Source organism: Ascaphus truei, chromosome 1 (assembly GCF_040206685.1).
Source record: "Ascaphus truei isolate aAscTru1 chromosome 1, aAscTru1.hap1, whole genome shotgun sequence".
NCBI lineage: Eukaryota > Metazoa > Chordata > Amphibia > Anura > Ascaphidae > Ascaphus > Ascaphus truei.
This window is the reverse complement of record NC_134483.1, coordinates 317,620,183-317,635,250: the sequence shown is the minus strand read 5'-3', so window position 1 is coordinate 317,635,250 and position 15,068 is coordinate 317,620,183. Positions and strand designations below refer to the sequence as shown.

The window sequence follows — 15,068 nt, the reverse complement described above, 5'->3', positions numbered from 1 at the left end:
TGGATAAAGAAATCCAACATACTATTTTAATTGCTTAAAATGCACACTTTGTTTTAATTTTTTTGTTTCAATACTTAAGCTACTGTATGCCCTATTGACATTCATGTTACTTCATCAGGGTGTTCTAAGTCTAAAAGTAGAATGTAAATGCGTGGTGCTAAGGACCGATAACAGAAAATATAATTGAAGGAATAAAGAATACTTGTAGAAGGATCCCCAGGATAAATACTTGATTGAAGACAACAGGTATTGGATGTAGACTCCTGGATAGTGAACTCACCACATAGTGAGAAATTGACACACATTAACACCAGGAGTCATAAGCATATAACTCACCCTAGATAATACCAAAATCTCATTAAAGATCATAGCCAGGAAAACATGTACAGTAGCAAGCAAGTGACTCACTTTCGAAGCTGCAACGTCCATGCAATCCAGCAGTGGGGGTCCTTAGGTGTGCCTCCGTCCAGTAGGTATGACAAGAGAAAAAGGAAGAATGGTGGAGCACTACAAAAAATGTCCATAGAAAAATAAACAAATAGGAGAGTGCGTTTCCTATAAAAAATAAAACAATCTAACAGAGACTCTAATAGCCACCACCAATTTAAGTTCTTTCAAAACTAAAGCTGTCTCACATTTTAATCTGGTCTGTAACTGTTACATACTGTACGCCTATAATATATATTATCACTTACTGTGCATCCAATGTCTTGTATATAACGTATACCCTGTTCACTTATGTAACTATGTACTGTATTGTAACCATGTATTATTTGTCATCTTAACTCTATGACCAGGATGTAGTTGAAAATTAGAGGTAACTCTCAATGTATTACTTCCTGGTAAAATAGATGTTCCAGGGCACTACGGTTTTGTCAATAAAGAGAATTTATTCAAGATATCTTCACTTGACAAAGACCACACAGCTGGTTGAAACGTTGTGTTTATGATTGAATAAATTCTCTCTATTGACAAAACCGTAGTGCCCTGGAACATCTATTTTATATAGTTCTTGGAGTTTTCTCAGACAGGTACCCCCCTGGACCAGGAGCACCGGTAACTGCAAGTATATTAACCTTCTCATGGTGTGCAGCATAATATCTTTTATGCATTACTTCCTGGTAAAACATTTTATAAATAAATAAATAAAATCTCAGCAACATTTCTTGCAGTGTCAGCAGACAAACTAATTCCAGGAGATGGTTGACCATACAATTGTAACATTCCATAGAATACTATTCTTGAACTCTTCTATGAACAGACCAGTTCAGATCAGTGGGGTCACTCTTGTTTCATAATCTCTGGACCATGTTTATCTTTGAAAGGTGCAGCGTATCTGCTAGGCCCCTCCCACTTATCTTGTGAAATCCTGTAGCATGACTTCTCTTTGTCTTTTCAGAGAATCAACAGAAATAGCAGGAACACAAAAGATGTCAATAGATGTGTCATTTAGTCCTTTTACTGCATAGGAAAAGAATAACAATTTCTTACATAAAGTCTTCTGGCTGCTAAACAAAATCTGGTGCAAAAGAATACCAGATTTCCTAAAGTAGAAAACCCATACATTTTCCTAAAAATAGTGCTAATTTCTTGGACTGGTTTTGCAGCCTAAAGATGTTAGTACCTTAGGTAGACCCCTATATCTTGCTAGTAGTAGAAAAGCACTTTCGGTGCTAGTGGAAGGGTTGGAGACAGAAAAGATATCATATTAGGGATGATGTATGGAAGTACCTCCTCTGCAAAACTAGAGTAAGACTCAAGCAGTAAATCGGCACCTGATTTATCTAAGACAACTGTAACATCACTTTTAGTGGGAGTTTTACTTTGCAGCCATGAAGCTTTCCTATATCATCATTGCTTTTAAGGATTAAGATGGGTTCAGTACAGTATATAATAGTTGTTTCCTCCTCTGCGCAATAATGCAGAATGAACGCTGTTGATTCAGGATTTAAATCAGGGGTTTCCCAAAACGCATGCTTTTTTTAAATTTAGCATCAAATGTAACATAGAAAATCCCACATACTGTACAGTACACAGAAAAGAGAAGTTTAAATATGCAAAACTGTAATAGTGGTTGCACTATTTGTTAGGGGAATCAGTGAAGTGTTTAAGTTTTTTTTATCAGGGAAAAGATTTTTTTCTATTAAATATGATATAACTTTAGTGGTCATTTATCATGCTGTGGAGTAACAGCTGTTAAACGTATGCAATTCATAAATCATATGCTTTTCTTGTGATTATGTAAGTATGCAAAGAAAATGAAAAGGTGCCATCTATTCTGTGTTTACTAGGCGGTGCTAAGCTAACCCAACCGGCAAGACACTGCTTAGTAAATATTGCCCAAATTGATCTGCTGCACATTACTTTGTATACATGTGTATTTTTTTTTTTTTTTAGACTAAAAACAGCTTGACAAATAATCAAAAGAAAAAAATGTGGTTGCATTAAATTATATTCAGAGCCAAAAATAGGAATAACAGAGGAAACGTTTATACATAGCAAATAGGAGGCTTTTCTCTGGCAAATTTTGAATGTCATGTATTTGTTAATAAACATGGACATATTTCTTCTGAGCAGAATATTGTTCAGTTGTTTGCAACAATATGGCCACCTTACTGAGAAACACAAAGAAGCAGATCTTTCAGAACGAAGAAGAACTTTACAGCATCTCAGTTTGTTCTGTCCTTTTACTTGAATAATAACATCTACTAAATAGTATTTAGCAAGATTACACAATAAAACATCTTGGAATCTGTCGTGCTCAATTTTCTTTTTTAGGGCAATAAAATCCATTCAGTCGCGTGTTTTTTTCTTCTAATTTGTACAGTATTATCATTACAATACATGTACTTTTGTAATTAGCTTTAATTAGCTTTAATTTACATGGAATAATTTATTACGGCAAAAGTAAAATGGTGGTTTGCCCAAAATAGTGCATGCATTTTTTTTAATGCTTATCATTTTTATATAATTGTGGGTGCTTGAGGATTTTTATTATATGCAGATTGTTCAATACACGAGTATCAAATGTAAATGCAATTAAACCTACTAAATAAAACTCATGCTAATTACCTTATGAAAAACCTGTTTGTACTGATTTTTTTTTTACTTGAAAAGTTAATAGGTACAATGCAAAATAATCATTCTGCTTCAACAAAGCATACCGAGTGTTCCATAAAAGAGCAAGTTTAAACAAATAAAGACAAATAAGGCATGATTTTGTTTCTACAGGGAAAACAGTGAAAATCAATAATTTTACATTTGAAGTGAAATGCTTAGCTCAATAAAAATGCAATTTATTTTGAAATTGGGCAAATGATATATTTATTTGGATATTGTATTTGTCACTGTATTTTCCTCTTTGAGATGAAAAAGCAGGAAAAAAAACATTTAATATGTTTGAAATACTTAAAATACAATAATATATTGTTATACTATAAGAGCACTGAAAATATTTATAAGATGTCTAAGTAGGATACATACAAAAAGCAATGCATCTGACAGCTTACAATGTTGTTCAGTGTATTCATCCATCAAAGTAACAGGTTTGATACATTCAGTATTATCCACACTTGATATGCTGTATGTTTGTACTTGCTATAATATAATGGCACTCTATCTTTGTCTTTCTAAGAGCCAGGTCAGTACTGAAGTATCTGATACATTCTTCGGGGGGGGGGGGGGCAAATAATTTCATATGGTAAGCAATTTACTGATAAAAATTTAGATTTGTAAGTTAGTTATACAATGAATTTGTACTGTATACATGTTTAAGCAGTTGTCCATTTCTATCAAATACAATCAATACATTTCAGTCATAGCATATGATAAACACAGGGACCATTATCTACAAAAATTGACTGGTTTATTTTGCTAGAAGATGATAATGTGTTATATTATGTGTTAAAGTGATATATTTGATTGTGCCCTCGTACATACAAATGTATGGTTCTCACATACAGTATCAGCTCAAATGGAACAAAGAAGACAAGGGATAACTAAACACAAAATGGAGGTAAGATTTAGGCTTCTGGTCTTTCCTTAACTGTTTATGCACCCAGATATTGACCAGTGGAACAAGGTGATAGAGCAGCTGGGAACACCATGTCCAGAGTTCATGAAGAAACTTCAGCCAACAGTGCGGAACTATGTGGAGAATCGACCTAAATATGCTGGCCTCACTTTTCCCAAGCTTTTTCCAGACTCTCTATTTCCAGCTGATTCAGAGCATAATAAACTCAAAGGTACGTTTTAGAAGCATTTTAACAATACTATGGAGGAAGGCGACTTGGGCTGGCTAGTGGTAATGTTGAGTCTGTGTTAGATCGTTGTGTACTTGGGCAACACACTCACTGGACCAAACTTATGGGGCAGTGACTAATTGTGCCTGCAAAATTCTATGTACAGCATTGCATTCATTGTCAGTGCTGCAAAAGGAAACAAAGTTTTACCTTAGCGGCCCTAATTTCAGCCTTAGTTTTAGGTGAGACCTGGCAAATCATGCTTGCACAAATCACATCCTATAACACTTATACAGTATAAGCTAAATTCCAGGGGCTGCCCACCATTTATTATTAATACTCATGTACAGTACATTTCATTGGCTGTAATACCTTTTAATGGACCATCAAAAGAGTTCTTCACAGACATAATAGTGAGGACAGAGCTTTTGAAACTTCGAGATACAGTTCTCTTCTTTGTTTGCTCTGCCACAATATGTAGGTAGGAAGAATTTGGAAGGTATCACAGGATGCAAGCGATGTTCTTCTCCAGCACCACTACAACTACTAGATTTGTATCAAAAATCAAAATCATGATACTTATCACGGAAACAACATATCATTTATTAGATAGAGAAAGTGTAATGTTTGGCCTTTTGCTCTCAAACAATTTCCCCCACATCTGGTATACTGTAGAGTGAGCAAGGTACCTTTTGCTTAAAATACATTACATCGGGCCAGCCTCAGCCGGAGGCAATTTTTTTCTCCTTCTCATTTTGTTTATGATTTGGGTGAATAAGGTAAGAGAACGACCCCCGAAGAGTAAGACTATGCATAGAGTAGGGTATCTCAGCTGTAAACAGTTAGTGAATTTTCGCACAAAATCTACAACGTATATTATACCTGTGTAACTATGAACTTGCATTTGTAGTAGAGAGTTGCTATTATTTTGGGGAAGTTCACAAAGCAGGTGAAATTTGCCATTTGTTTTTGAGAAGAATATCACAAAACACTTTCCAAGTATTAAAAGTCAATGTAAATTCCAAATTTCAAGACACAAAAGCACATGGCATCCAGTTTTGTATGGCCCTTTGTATATTCTATCAAAAGTGGCAAAATGTCATGGTCATCTGGCGAAAATATTGCATTTCACCAGATTTTCACACACACGCATGTCATGTGAACATTCCTAAAAATGTCACGAAAAACACAATATTAAAGTGAAAATTGTGATAAATGCAACAAAGCAAATTTGAAGACATTTTTAGTATCTTATGCTGAATAGAGATGTACAAAACTTTCACCCAAGTTCACGAACCATATTAAATTGGCCATTTTTTATTCGTGAAAAAGTTGCGGTTCAGAGTTCAAAGTGATTCGCCAAGCATTAGGTCATTGTGTATTTCAAGTTTATTTGATGTGTTAACTCCCATCCAAACCCTAAAATAGGGCTTTTGCTGGAGAGGAGAGAGATGGAGAGATTCCCGTGAAGATCTATCTGAGAACCAACGTGAGACACAGAGATACTTTTGAACTTTTCTAATTTCAATCATTTCAAAGCTCTCTTTCTCTCTCTCTCTCCAAACAGTGAATTGATGGTGGAAATGCGTTTTTTTCTGAGAAATGTTTTGCTCTTAAGTGCTGCAAAAAAGTTCCCAAGGGTTCGAATTTGATAAAGAACCTGTTAAAAAGTTTGGACTTTTGAAAGTTTTGGACATCTTTAATGGTGAAGGGGATACCAGAAGTCACACATAGCTAGCAAGCTACTGTAGGATTACCCACTTGAGAGAAGAGTGTCAGAAACGCATTACTGTTAAGCTTACCATATAAAATGGTATTTTTATACAAGCGTGATAATGATAATTAAAGAAGTAACACATTATAATGAATTTTAAGACAAATAGGTTTCTCATACAATGGCCAAACGCCGCTAAGTAACTTAAATGAACTGTCACATGTGCCATTATTATATCAAATGAAGCAATGCTACCAGAATTGTCATAGGTGTCTCATTAACAAAACATTGCTCATTAGGGGAAATAACCGTTTTCATGATACACTTTGCAATAACTTTTTATTAACCTCCTGTAGGTGCTGTAGCACTTAAGATTTGGAAAGGCTATTTAAAAATTTCCAAATCTGCTTAACCAGTGGAATGTACAATTTGTCACAAGTTTCCTAAGAAATCTTATTTTTTCCAGGAAAAGTTTAAAAGAACATAAGGAGTCTTGTGTTATTTTAATTGAACGTGGTTTTGTCAGTGCTTGGGGACACTGCATGGTATTGAAGAACAATTGGTGGCAGTGCCTTCCAGCACTAACATAGTGAAAAGCTGCAACAGGCTGCAATACAACACTGCAAGGATCAGAATAGCGAAATCAATCCATCCTTGGGGGGGTTGTGTAATACCTGTAGTTCCCCATACAATATATTCATAATGAAACCATTAGAAAGCCTTCGGTCAGTGGTTTTTACCCTTTTAAAAACTGAGGAATCCTTTCAAAATGTGTTGTGATTCAAAAGATCCCAAGCACACATAACCTCAATATAAAAATGCTTTTGTCATATTAGGGCTTACTGTATGTTTTCAAAATGAACTAACATATTTCCAAACAATCAATTTATTGTAAGTATGCAACATTTTATTATTACAGTATAGCAATTATTAAAATATATATATATATATATATATATATATTATAGCCCTCTTCCCCCCCCCCCCCCTAATTGCAGATCAGGTCCCCTAAGGTGTTCTGGGGTCTGGCTAGATGTCTCTGTGTGGGGCATACCTGCTCGCAACAGGAGGGCCTGAGTCTCCTGCGATGACATGGGGGACAAGAGGAACAGGTTACTGGGGTGGATGCCTTGATCTTTGTTCAATGGTGAAGCGCCTCCATCTGTAGTAAGCCCCAGGGATGCGGGGTGGAATCCCTACCACAGAAATCCCCCTCCCAGGGATTGAGAGATTCCAGTCTCACACAAGGATTATCTTTAAAAGCAGCAGTCTCTTTATTCTCTTGGGCAGCAGCAGCAGCCAAAGGGTACAGTGATGCACAGTTCACCACTGTTCTCCTTTGTGATGATCCTGCCGCCACTATGGACCAAAGGGCATCCAGAGTGGGGCTAGCTCTTCCCTCACCCCCTAAGCAGGGTGAAAGGTATTTGGTCCACCTCACTAACTACAGCTGTATCAGCTCTACTCATGAGCTGATTACTCCTCTCCTCACTAACTCACTATCACTACTGTCAGACTGACAGAACACACACTAAATAGGAAATGCACTGCTCTTTTATGATCTCAGCAGGCACCGCCCCTGTGTCTCTTGATTGGACACAGGGTCAGGTGACCTACCTCCACCACTCAGGGCAAGTGCTTGAAGTGGGGGAAACCCACGATAACTCCTGGCAACCTGCCCTTACCAGGGATTATACCAGGAGGAGGATAGAACTATAGCCCCATTTCTTACCAGGGCTACATATATATACACACATTCCCAGGTAGCTCAAACTCCTACATCCACCACATCATTAATATATATTTATGCCAAAATGAGTGCTACTGAGCGTGGCAAATGTATACGTACAACAGAAGACAGGTGTGCCCAATGCTACATCAAATTGACAAAACATATGGTAATGAGTATAAAGTTTAAATACTTGAATAATAATAGTAATTACTTGGTTTTTTAGTTTAACCTTTTGGCCAAAGCGTCGTAAGCCTGCATGCCAACGTCAAGGTAAACCAAAAATGCAGGTCCTAACACTAAAACTGTGAAATCTTCCTTTTATTTCTGTATGAGGGGAAGCAACTACTGTACAGTGAGTCCTGTCCATTCAGCAAAATGCCAGAACCTCCCAAGTTAAAAAGGTGGAGAGGGGTGAGCTCTGTGGCGAGGTGGCACCTACCTCCATTTAACTGTTACCAGTCAGAAATTGATTAACACACACTGTATATACATATATATATATATATATATATATATATATATAGACATGCAAATGAACATACAGTAATATTCACAGTTGCTTTATATATATATATATATATATATATATATATATATATAATTATTTCAGCAACCAGCGACAAATATTTAAAAAATGGTGGGTTCTTGAAGAGTAAAATGTCCAACATAAACAAATGTGAAAAGAACCAAGCTGAGAGGAGAAAAGTCCAGTCTGTAAAATTTTTTAGAGGAATCAGATTTGGGAAAAAAGAATATGAATGGAAATGAGGTGGCCACACGTCAATTTACAAAGGAAAAAGTGAGAGGGAGTGCTGGCTATACCATTAGCAGAACTACGGTGCTTAACCAGTCACTATTAACCGGTAATAGGAGTACCAAATAATTAAGGGCAAACATTGTCCTACTTAACAAAAGTTGAAGTAGGGAAGAGGTAGGTAAAAACAGGCCAGCGAGCCTGATGTCAGTAGTGGGTCAATTAATAAAAACAATGCTGAAATAAAGAATAGTTTAATATCTAAAATTCAGTCATTTACAAGATTTTAGTCATGGATTTACTGGGATATGGATTTTATGTTAAACAACTATGATTATTCTGTGACTAAGGTAATACTGTAGATTAGGGTCCAGTAGCTGATGTACTTTACGTACGTAGATTTCAAGTTGTAATGTTTGCCATTGGATTCTAAGGTGGTTTAAGGGATAAGACATTGGGTTGAAGAATAGGTGATAGAGTTGTTAGAAATGTAATGCGTGCCTTTTTTTCAGATATCACAAAGATCTTAACAGGGTTGACATTTCAGGAGTCAAGAGTGTGACAACTACAATTGAATGCCAATAAGTGCAAAATCAGGCATTTTGGACAACAAAAATCCAGAAACAGAATATTGGCTTAATGTTACTATAATATAATTTACTATAGAGGAAAGGGACATGGGAATCATGATTTAAGCTGACTTAAAAGTATGCAAGTAATGTAACAAAGCAATTGGGAAAGCCAGCCGTTAGCTTTTGCTGCAGAAAGAAAGGTAGTGATGTCACTTAATAGTTCATTGGTAAGACTTCACTTAGATTGTGAAAAAAGGGTTACTAATATGGCGCACGGTCCACATCATAAGATTAGGACCCTAATATGGACAGCTTGGAGGAGAGAACGGAGAGTGGGATTTCAACGTGGATCAAGCGGAAAGTGCAGTATATATCACAGAAAGGTCACAAGAGGTCATACTCTGCAGGTAGAGGGTGGCAGGCTCAGAGGAAATGGGAGGTATTTCTTCGTGGAAATGGTGGTGGATTCATGGCATAGCCTCACAGCAGAGGTGGTAGAGGCTTGGGGCATAGAGGGTCTGAGGTGTTATAGCAGGTATGGGGTAGACTAGATGGGCCAAGTGGTTTTTATTTGCTGTCAAATTCTGGGTCTATATTCAGTTGTCTCTCTTGGCAATTTCATATGTAGCCCCAGGGTTCAATAGAACACAGACTATATTCCAATAGTTTAGGAAATGTCAACTGCCTTGTTTCTGCAATGCTAGTTTATACTTAATAAAGAAAGACTTGCTGTACTGTATTTCACCTTCAATCTGCAGTGGATGTTGGTCTACAGCATTGATGAGGAATTCACTTGGGTGAATCCAATGATTCAGTAATCAATATCTAACAACTATTAGATCAGGAAGGAAGCTGTTTCAAATAGCAGCTGGTTTAATAGAATCTTAAGGATATATTTTTAGAAGATTGCAATCGATTTCAAGATAGAAATGAATAGTAGAAATGGGAAAATACTGGAATTTGTGTTGAAAGAAAAGTGACTTACAGTATCATGTCCGTTATCAGTTCAGCTTTGTTACAGCACAGACTGAAGCAAACACCTGCACATATACTGTATAGTGTAACACACATTGTTGATATAAAGCACAACACATTCTTCCATCCATATAGAGGTCCTAGTAATGTAATACTTGTTCCTTTTGTTTTTTTGATAAATGTAATCAGAAGGCGGATTGGACACTAAAAAATTCAGGCGGATACATCCTAATCTACCATTTGGATCCGTTCCGCCAAGATGTTCTGAAATGCACCATTAAATTATAGAGGGAGAGGACTGAGGGCGAGAGGGTTATTTTAGTAGAGTCCCAATCCCTCAATTCATAAAAGGATTTCCATAAGAACTATATTGACAAGCCTAAGGCACCTCGTGAATAAAGGGGATACTGGTATCAGGCTCAACAGGATCCCAACCCACAACTGCGCTATTCTGTGGCAGCAGCTCTAGCACTGAACTAAACCAGCTGCTGGGTAGCTCTGCTGCTCACACATGTAGCTAATCCGGCATTAAGCATATCTCACAGGCATCTCGGGTGTGCTCCTTTGTGTGCACAAGGAACAATTGAACTGGTAACCAGGAAGGTGAAGTTGTGGTGTGGGTAGTAGAGCGGTATACTATGCTGTGACAGTGGAGCGACCCATTTAAATCAGTGTTGGAAAGGGCAAGAAAAAATCTCTTAAAGTAAGTTTAAAAAAAAAATAAAATTAGCGCGAATTGTTGCTCTAAGGCAGCGGTGCGCAAACTGGGGGGCGCGCCCCCCTGGGGGGGCGCAAGATTGTTTAGGGGGGGCGCAGGAAGCAGCGGCGATTTTGCCAGGAGCAGAGGGAAAAAAGCCGTCTGCAGCTGCAATTTTTCTTTTGGCCATTAGGTGGCGCTGTGCTGCGCTACAGTACACAGCAGCATCTCGTTGCTTCCTGCATCAGCGACATGGGGAGAGGGGGTGAGTGAGACTGGGACATGGGGTGAGTGAGACTGGCACATGGGGGGAGTGAGACTGGGACATGGGGTGAGTGAGACTGGCACATGGGGGGAGTGAGACTGGGACATGGGGGGGGTGAGACTGGGACATGGGGGGGAGTGAGACTGGGACATGGGGGGGAGTGAGACTGGGACATGGGGGGGGAGTGAGACTGGGACATGGGGGGGAGTGAGACTGGCACATGGGGGGGGAGTAAGACTGGCACATGGGGGGGGAGTGAGACTGGCACATGGGGGGGGAGTGAGACTGGCACATGGGGGGGGAGTGAGACTGGCACATGGGGGGGGGAGTGAGACTGGCACATGGGGGGGGAGTGAGACTGGCACATGGGGGGGGGAGTGAGACTGGCACATGGGGGGGAGTGAGACTGGCACATGGGGGGGGAGTGAGACTGGCACATGGGGGGGGAGTGAGACTGGGACATGGGGGGGGAGTGAGACTGGGACATGGGGGGGGAGTGAGACTGGGACATGGGGGGGGGAGTGAGACTGGGACATGGGGGGGGGAGTGAGACTGGGACATGGGGGGGGGAGTGAGACTGGGACATGGGGGGGGGAGTGAGACTGGGACATGGGGGGAGTGAGACTGGGACATGGGGGGGGGGTGAGACTGGGACATGGGGGGGGGGAGTGAGACTGGGACATGGGGGGGAGTGAGACTAGGACATGGGGCGGGAGTGAGACTGGGACATGGGGCGGGAGTGAGACTGGGACATGGGGGGGGGGACTGGGACATGTGGGGGGGGACTGGGACATGTGGGGGGAGTGAGACTGGGACATGGGGGGGGGAGTGAGACTGGGACATGGGGGGAGTGAGATTGGGACATGGGGGGGGAGTGAGACTGGGACATGGGGGGGTGGGAGAGTGAGACTGGGACATGGGGGAGTGAGTGTGAGACTGAGGCATGGGGAGGGTGTGAGTGACATGAGGGGGGTGAGAGTGTGAGATGGGGAGGGGGGTGAGAGTGAGTGTGACATGGGGAGGGGGGGTGAAAGAGCTACATGGGGATGGGGATGAGAGAGACATTGGTGGGAGGGAGGGAGACACTGGCAGGAGGGAGAGAGACACACAATGGCTGGAGGGAGAGTGTGAGAGAGACACCGGGTGGAGGGAGAAACAATAGCTGGTTGGAGAGTGCAAGAGAGACACTGGGGGGAGGGAGAGGCAATGGCTGGAAGGAGAGTGAGAGACAATGGAGGGAGGGAGACACTAGGGGGAGGGAGAAAGAGAGAGAGACACACAGGGGGAGGGAAAGAGAGTGGGGGGAGACACTGAGGGGAGGGATAGAGAGGGACTGGAGGGGGAGTGTGAAATACAGGGAGTTGGAGAGACTGGAAGAGGGGAGAGAGTGAGAGACAATGGGGGGAGGGAGAAAGAGACACACACTGGGGGGAGGGAAAGAGAGTGGGGGGGGAGGGGGAGACACTGAGGGGAGGAATAGAGAGGGACTGGAGGGGGAGTGAGAAATACAGGGAGAGACTGGAAGAGGTTAGAGAGGTCCTGAGGTGTTCTAATGTGGCGGGAAGAGAGAGATTAATAATACAGCAGAAATGGGAACGCTATTAGACAAATATTATAATATTTATTTTTAAGTTATGTAATTTGTGCTATAAATACTTTTTTTGTAGACGCGTGGCGGGGGCGTTACAAAGCTGGTTCGCCCTCAATGGCTGAACCAGCTCACGTGCGCTGACGTCATGTGATTTTGATTACATCAGGCAGGGGGGGCCCGAGAAATTTCATGGATGAAAAGGGGGGCTCGGCATAAAAAGTTTGCTCACCCCTGCTCTAAGGAACACTCCCTTTATGTGGTTGAGTGAAAAGTAATACAGACTGTGACTATGCAAGTATCAGTTTTTTTCTGATTGCTTTACATTCAATGCTATCTGGGATGCAGTAATATGTTAATGTATTTGTCATTATCATACATTATAAATATATGTTAAAAATGTGGACTAGTCTGGGTGCCAGGTTTTTCATTGGTCACTCCAAATTCTGGCACTTCTCTCTGCTTTTTTTAATTGCTTAAGAAAGCCCTCTGTTTTCTGATTTAAAACTGCGTCCTCTGACCTACAGTACCTCTAGTTGGGAATCTAAGAGCTTTTGTCTTATTTGGTTCTTTTAAGAAGTATTTTTATTCAAGTTTTTATTTTTGAATACACTGGCAAACATTTAAATTGACTATGGAGGAGCCAGTGACAGCCACTGAACAAAGCTGTGAACAGTGGCTGTCTCTGGTTCTGATTGCAGCATTTGCTAAATGCATCTGAATTTGCTGCCATCATTTTCTAGACAGTGATGCCGATGTTTTAAGAGAAGGAATGAGAAATACTGAGTCAAGGTGCTGCTCACAATAGCTACCGTACAATCCTGCCACCTCACTAAAACATCCTTGACATTGCCACCATCTTGGTTCCCATCGAAAGATGCATTGATTAGAAAGTAGGAAACAGAGCCGTAAAGTCTCCCTTCTTCGACTCTGCAAACCAGAGCATTAATCAGCGGTTAGGGTCCTGCTATTGAGGAAGTGTTACCAGTACAAAATGTTCATCTTTCTGGAGGGGAGGGGGGGAACAAATCCCTCTGAACTGCTGCATCTAATGTAAGGGATGGCCCAGAACTTTATAGCGTAATTTATGTTGGTTGATGAACTTGCGATTATAGAAAAGCAATTGGTTACACAACACACACACACACACACAAATAAATTGAAGCAAAGGAAGCTTTGTTGAATCTTTAATAATACTGAGTCCCAAAGTAGTCCTCTTCAATTAACCTGACACTATATGTCCGTAATGATTTTGCCTCTCGCTTTCATTGTTTTAGCCAGCCAAGCGAGAGACCTTTTATCAAAGATGCTTGTCATTGACCCAGCCAAGAGAATATCAGTGGATGAAGCATTGCAGCATCCATATATAAACGTCTGGTATGACCCTGCAGAGGTTGAGGCGGTAAGGCTTTGTGATCTTATTTGTTATGAAAACTTTTCATCATTTAGAGTTAAACAACACGTTAATGGCATGCACACATAAAGATGTCAACAGCACCAAGCAAAAAAAAAATGGAGAATTCCCAATCAGTAATGTGGGTGCAATGTTTAGGAGGTAATTTTTTGCAAAATGAGTCGCAGCAGCACACACCACTGATCATGAAAAAACTACTCAAATAACAAGTTAAAAATTAAAGTCAGTAACTGCAATGTAACTATACTGACATAGAAAGCAGTTTACCAAGTATTGTTAAAAAAACACATTTTTATTATGGAAGGTCACTTTTAACAATGGAGCTTGTTTTTCAGTTATGCACTGATAATTATTTATTTTCCTTAGTTTAACATGTAATACATCCTATGGAATTATGATCTTTATCAAAAAGGGACAGCTTTTCTATATAGTCCATACGGAAATGTACTGTACAGCTCCTTGAGCCACGCCACATGCTAGCATGGTTTAGTAAATATAGAGTTTAGAAGTCTGTACAATCGGATTCTGTAATTTATTATAAGATGTTATAGTCTGATTATAGACTTCAAGCACAGCACTGCAAATCAATGTGCTGCAAGTTCATTTTACAGCATTGTGGTCAAAAGAAGTAAACAGTTTTGGTTTCTGATTTTCTTGATGGATGAATTCCTAATTTATAGTGAGCTTTAACACTGATCATAAAAACAAACTACTAAGCTGACACACTTAGGGGGTTATTTACTAAGGTCTATCGGCTGCAAAACTGGAGCAGAGTCTGTGCTAAAGTATTGCACCAGATTTATCAAAGGAAAAACTCCAATTGCTTTAATTGGGATTCTTTTCTTTGATGAACCTCTGTTTTTTGCCCTACCTCTGCAGCCGGGAGACTTTAGTAAATAGACCCCCATAGTACCAAAGAACATGCAGTATGTAGCAAATGTTTGAATTCTGCTTAATGTTTTCTTTTTTAATGTCTACCTTCCAGCAGTTGATTGACAGAATACAGAAAATGGGATGATATTAAAGCTAGCTCTTAAATAAGGACTGACATCAGATAATAAGTGATCATAAATCCCACGGCTAAATATCTGTGTTATTTTAGAGTAAACAATTTGA

The 15,068-nt window shown here is 40.0% G+C and overlaps 1 protein-coding gene across 5 annotated transcripts in view; it reads left to right on the top strand.

The window, feature by feature from the left end:
• The window catches only part of MAPK10 (mitogen-activated protein kinase 10), a 318,476-nt gene that overhangs the window by 250,629 nt on the left and 52,779 nt on the right, over positions 1-15,068 (top strand). For all 5 annotated transcript variants that reach the window (XM_075605802.1, XM_075605821.1, XM_075605793.1 and 2 more), the window contains exons 9-10: positions 4,062-4,244; positions 13,816-13,940. In XM_075605802.1, coding sequence (XP_075461917.1) covers positions 4,062-4,244; positions 13,816-13,940 — 308 coding nt within the window. The remainder of the gene's footprint in view (positions 1-4,061; positions 4,245-13,815; positions 13,941-15,068) is intronic.